This window comes from Alnus glutinosa, chromosome 13 (genome assembly GCF_958979055.1).
Source record: "Alnus glutinosa chromosome 13, dhAlnGlut1.1, whole genome shotgun sequence".
NCBI classification, from domain to species: Eukaryota; Viridiplantae; Streptophyta; class Magnoliopsida; order Fagales; family Betulaceae; genus Alnus; species Alnus glutinosa.
The window spans coordinates 20496125-20501618 of NC_084898.1; the positions used below are offsets into that span (position 1 = coordinate 20496125).

At 34.8% G+C, this 5494-nt stretch overlaps 1 protein-coding gene across 1 annotated transcript; it reads left to right on the forward strand.

Moving 5' to 3' along the window:
- The first annotated feature begins 2326 nt into the window (after positions 1-2326).
- Positions 2327-4854, forward strand: LOC133853959 (receptor-like protein 56). The gene is made up of 2 exons (XM_062289979.1): positions 2327-2690; positions 2996-4854. The coding sequence occupies exons 1-2, from the start codon at positions 2327-2329 to the stop codon at positions 4852-4854; spliced, it is 2223 nt and encodes a 740-aa protein (XP_062145963.1).
- The last annotated feature ends 640 nt before the right edge of the window (positions 4855-5494 follow it).

Below are 5494 nucleotides of genomic sequence, written 5' to 3' on the forward strand. Positions count from 1 at the left end.
CTAATGGTGAGTGTTAGTGCTTCCCCCACCTGGACAAATTTTCTAATGGTGAGTGTTAGTGCTTCCCCCACCTAGACATTTATATATATATATATATATATATATATATATATATATATATGAAGTACTTTTGGACAAATTTTCTAAATGAATTTTTGGTGAGTGTTAGTGCTTCCCCCACTTGGACATTTACATATATATATATGAAGTACTTTTGAATAATGCTTTACGCGCTTCTTGGTTTGGACAAAATGGAGACTTAATTGCCGGTTGTGGAATTGGGTCTTGAGGCATAATTTCAAGTTTAAAAAAAGCAGTTACAATTTCCGAAAAAGAAAAGGAAGAAAAATGCTGAAATTATGTGTAGCTGACGAAAGTTAATGCAAAGTAGAATCCAATGGAAGCTGATGGTATACACCTTTTTCATTTGAGCATTCACAGTTAAGTAAGTCTCTGATTTTTTTTTTTTATTTTTTTTTATTTTTTTTATTTTCAAACCATGAAGCATGCCCAAGCTTAATTAATTTACTCAAAAGTAGTTCATATTTATATATACTAGCTCATAACCCGCATTAGGAGCAAAATTCTTCATTATAATTTAATTTCAAAATTTAAACACATCTTAAAAATCAAAGAATTTAAAGTTTTGGGAATTTTTTAAATACCCGAAAGTAACAATTTTGATTCCTGCAATATTAATTATATATATAAATATATAATTAATATATTTTATATAAAACTTTTGGGTAAAGTTTATCCGTGCTTCTTGGTTTGGGGGTCTTGGGTCATAATTTCTAAAAAGGAAGAAAAAGAAAAGGAAACCAAAAGTAGTTGATACATGTTTGTAATTTCCAAGCTATTTCCGATACACACTACTGCTCTCCAGAAAATGCGCGCGTGGATTAATATTTCAAGACTTGCCAACAATATTGCATTAAAGGCAGCACTGCCATCATTACCGGCCGCATAGTTGCATCGATCAGAATAGAATCTGTTGAGAAATGGAGTCTTCTTGTTTTGCTAAAACTTTTATTTTTAAATGCGATAGCCATGAACCTATCAGAACTCCATAATTAAATGTGCTTTTATGAGAATAGTATCAAGATGGGTGACCTCCTGAAAAGTCTTGTTGGAGTGAGTCGTTACACAAATAAAATTTGAGAGGATCTTAATTTGTGGGTCTCCTCCATTTCCTTCGTCACACATCAATACCTCTCCCGAATTCACGGCATAAATCACGGAAGTCATGAAAAGGGATTAAACGACTATGCAATTGCATTATGAACTACTTTTGGACAAATTTTCTAATTGAATTTTTGGTGAGTGTTAGTGCTTCCCCCACCTAGACATTTATATATATATATATGAAGTACTTTTGAATAATGCTTTACGTGCTTCTTGGTTTGGAGAAAACATAGACTTAATATATATGTTTATGAACTACTTTTGAATAATGCTTTACGTGCTTTGCTAAAACTGTTATTTTTGTTATTCTTGTTTTGCTAAAACAGTTACAATTTTCAAAAAAGAAAGAAAAAGAGAAGGAAAGAAAAATGCTCAAATTATGTGTAGTTGACTAAAGTTAATGCAGATGGTAGAATCCAACGGAAGCTGATGGTATCACCTTTTTCATTTGAGCACTCACAATTAAGATGATATTTTTTTGAAAATGCAGAATTTTAAAAGCTAATTTGAGATTTTAAAGGCTAAACTGCGATTTTGTCAAACGCTTAATTGCCCTTTTAAAAATCACTTTTTCAAATCGCACATTTTAAATTACACTTTTTAAAACCACAAATCCAAACAAACCCTAATTATTACTAGTACAATAGTGCTTCCCCTACCTAGACATTTAAAAATACTAGTTTTGGCTAAAGCTTTTAAGTGCTTCTTGGTTTGGGGTCTTGGGTGATAATTTGAAGTTTAAAAAAAAAAAAGAAAAAAAAAAAAGGAAACCAAAAGTAGTTGTAATTTTGAAGCTATTTCCAATACACACACATCTGAGCTTTTACGTCAACGTACAGGAAGATGGATAATTGGAATTGAGAAGAAATTTGGCTTCAATTCATAGATATATAAATTTCATAGACACATACGTGCTTCTTGGTTTGGAGTATTCGATCGGTACGTCATAATTTCAAGTTTAGAAACAAAGCAGCTGCAATTTCGAAAAACAAAGAAAAATAAAAGGAAACCAAAAGTACTACGTACGTTGTTCATAAATGTAGTAATTTCCAAGCAATTTCCCATACACATTACTGCTCTCCAGATCAATTTATATATAAAGGCAGTTTCCGTAGTTGCATCAATCAGAATCTCTTGAGAAATGGAGACTTCTTGCTTTGCTAAAAATGTCATTTTTGTTTGGGCTTTGGCTTTCATCGCTTCATCCCCTTTGGCTTGTGTTAAAGCAGCTGGATGCACCAAAGAACGACAGACGAGAGCTCTCTTGGAGATCAAGAACGCCACAAATGCTTCTTCCCTTGCGGGCTGGGACGGAAGGAATTGTTGTAAAGGGTACAGAATTGAATGTGGAGGTATTGCTGGAGGAGTTAGCGGAATATATTTGGAAGGTCATGACTACGATTCATCAAGAAGTACATGGTATCCAAATGTAACCTTGTTCACCTTATTTGATGAACTCGAAATACTAGTACTGTCTAACATGCAAATTGGAGGAAGCCTTGAAGGTACGTGAGAACTCTTCCTTTCCTCTTTTTTCTTTTCTAATCCCATAATAATTTGTTCAGCTTCATTTAATTTTATTTGCTCAATTCATTTTGGCTAATTCCTGAAATTCTAAATGACTCTTAATTCATACCTTGAGATCTTATAGAGAATCCTACCTTCAAAGAGTTTCACATAATTCATAATATATCAGTCATAATATTTTCTAACCTCAATATTAGGTTGTTCATTATTTTGATGCCTTCTAAGCATATACATAATATCCTACATTGGAACTCATTCTTCACACTCGATCACTTTGATGCAGCTTTTTGCGAACTGAAGCGATTAAAATATCTACGGTCTTTGGATCTTACGGGTAATAGACTGGAAGGCGTTATTCCCTCTTGTCTTGGGATGATTGGAAACCTTGAAGTACTTTATCTATCAAATAATCGTCTTTATGGTAATCTACCTCCATCAATATTCTCCAACCAAAGCAAGATTGAGTATTTCGATGTTTCGGCCAATCAATTAGATGGGGTTTTATCATTTTCTACTTTTGCCAATGCTTCAAGTCTCAAGTACCTTGATCTTTCAAGCAACTGCAATTTGGAAATTGAAACCGAATCTCGCTCGTGGGTTCCAACCTTTCAACTAACTTCTTTGAACTTGGCAAATTGCAGCCTCAACAAGAAGAATGGTCACGTTTTCCCAAGCTTCATCACCACCCAAGATTCCTTGGAATGGCTAGACTTGTCTCACAACTTAATAGAGGGAAACATACCTTGTCAGTTGCTATTCAACACGAGTATCATAAGTTTATCCTTGAGAAGTAACAAAATTGATGGTTCTCTTTTTCTTGGTTGCTTTGCTAATCGAACTTCATCACTTCAATTCTTCGACATGTCAAGTAATAATGTCAAAGGTTCTCTTCCCGAAAATATTGGACATCTTCTTCCACTCTTATACGATGTTGACATGTCCTCAAATGCATTAGAGGGCATCATTCCTTGGTCTTTTGGTAATCTATCTTTTGAAGCATTAGACCTTTCTAATAACAAGCTCTCAGGGACAATACCGCAAAGTTTGACTACAAATGGCACCCGACTGGTATATCTAAATCTATCAAACAATACATTGGAAGGAGAAATGCTCCCAAGGGACGCCAACATGACAAGCTTGGAGTGCTTGCAACTCGGCGGCAATCAATTTCAAGGAATGATCTCACCCGCAATATCAAACAGCCCCTTTCTGCTAATCCTAGATATTCGAAACAATAACTTGTCTGGTAATATTCCAAAGTGGTTGTATGATCATCCTAGCTTGGTGCAAGTTCTTTTAAGTAGAAATCACTTTGAAGGTCACCTACTCCGAAGAATGTGTCAAATGGAAAGTTTGCAAGTTTTCGATATCTCTGATAATCATATTTCGGGAGGTATTCCCTCCTGCCTTGATAACATTACATTCTGGAAGAAGAATTTCTCAAACTCTTTCTTGGAAAAGGGTCCACTGTTTTCCCTGGCACATCCAACGGGAGTAGAGCCTGAATTCGAAATTAAAACGGACTTGCGAGTAAAACATGAGGTACATGCTTACAAAGGTATCCCACTCTCAATAATGACTATAATTGACATGTCATCAAACCAATTGACAGGTAACATTCCTTTTGAAATGGGAGAATTGTCGCAGCTTCGGTCCTTGAACTTGTCGAATAATTTTCTAACAGGCTCCATTCCAAATTCTTTTCAAAACTTGAAAAACATGGAGAGCTTGGATCTTTCCCACAACAAGTTGAGTGGGAGAATCCCTTTTGAATTTGTTGAAATGACTTCTCTATCAGTATTTAGTGTTGCCTATAACAATCTTTTTGGAAGAGTCCCATTTGAGCGTCAGTTCTCAACTTTCGAGTCGCAATGCTATAATGGAAATCCAGATTTATGTGGAGACCCTCTGCCGAGAAACTGCTCAACTACAAACCAACTTGAACCTGGACATGAGGAAGAAAAGGAAGAGACTAGAATAATCGATAGCCCTTTATTCTTCTATGCATTTGTTGCTGTCTCTTATGCATTCGGATTTTGGGTTTTCTTTGGGATCCTAATCATTAAAAAGAATTGGAGGCATATTTATTTTAGAGCTATTGACAGAATTATTGAGTCATGTTTTGAAATGTTCTATCGGTGATTCACAACCATATATATATTTATATATACTTCAAATTAATGCTTATCTTCAATAAAGATGTTGTATTGTGTAGTGCTTCTAACTTACACTTGGAAGTAGTTGTGTACAAGTTGCAAGGGTTCTAGAATTTCATTCTAGCCTAAAATTTCATTTTCATGAGAATTGTTGCACCTTAAAGAATTTAAAATCAATTTAACTTAGTTTTGATTTTGGTAGGAATTGTTGTCGATGGAAGAATTATGGTTAATGCTTTGCTACATATTTCCAAGCAATACATCCAAAGTTCACAATGACCTCAACTACACCTTTTTTAAGAGGCAAACCAAAATTATCTTTACAAAAAAAAGCTATTGAAGACCACACATTTTTTGTTTTTGTTTATCAAGGTGAATTTTTACGAAACACACTTACATAGGCCTCTCTGCCAATGCACAAAGTCTATTATGACCTGGTATTGTAGCCACAGAACTTGCTTTGGCCTCACTGTATGAAGATCCCAAATCACAAGTACTCTTGAATTAGAGTCACAATAATTCCCATGCACCTTGTTCATCTGATCAATCAACGAGTGCCTTAAATCTATACCAACTGATGAAGTTTCGTAATGATTTATACCAAAGAAGTAAGGCATTACCACCGG

What these genes read in the sequence shown, in the direction of transcription:
- LOC133853959 (XM_062289979.1), top strand. Translation starts at nt 2,327, where the DNA reads ATGGAGACTTCTTGCTTTGCTAAAAATGTCATTTTTGTTTGGGCTTTG. An exon ending in AATTGGAGGAAGCCTTGAAG is followed by an intron (nt 2,691 to 2,995) that starts GTACGTGAGAAC and finishes ACTTTGATGCAG; the next exon opens with CTTTTTGCGAACTGAAGCGA.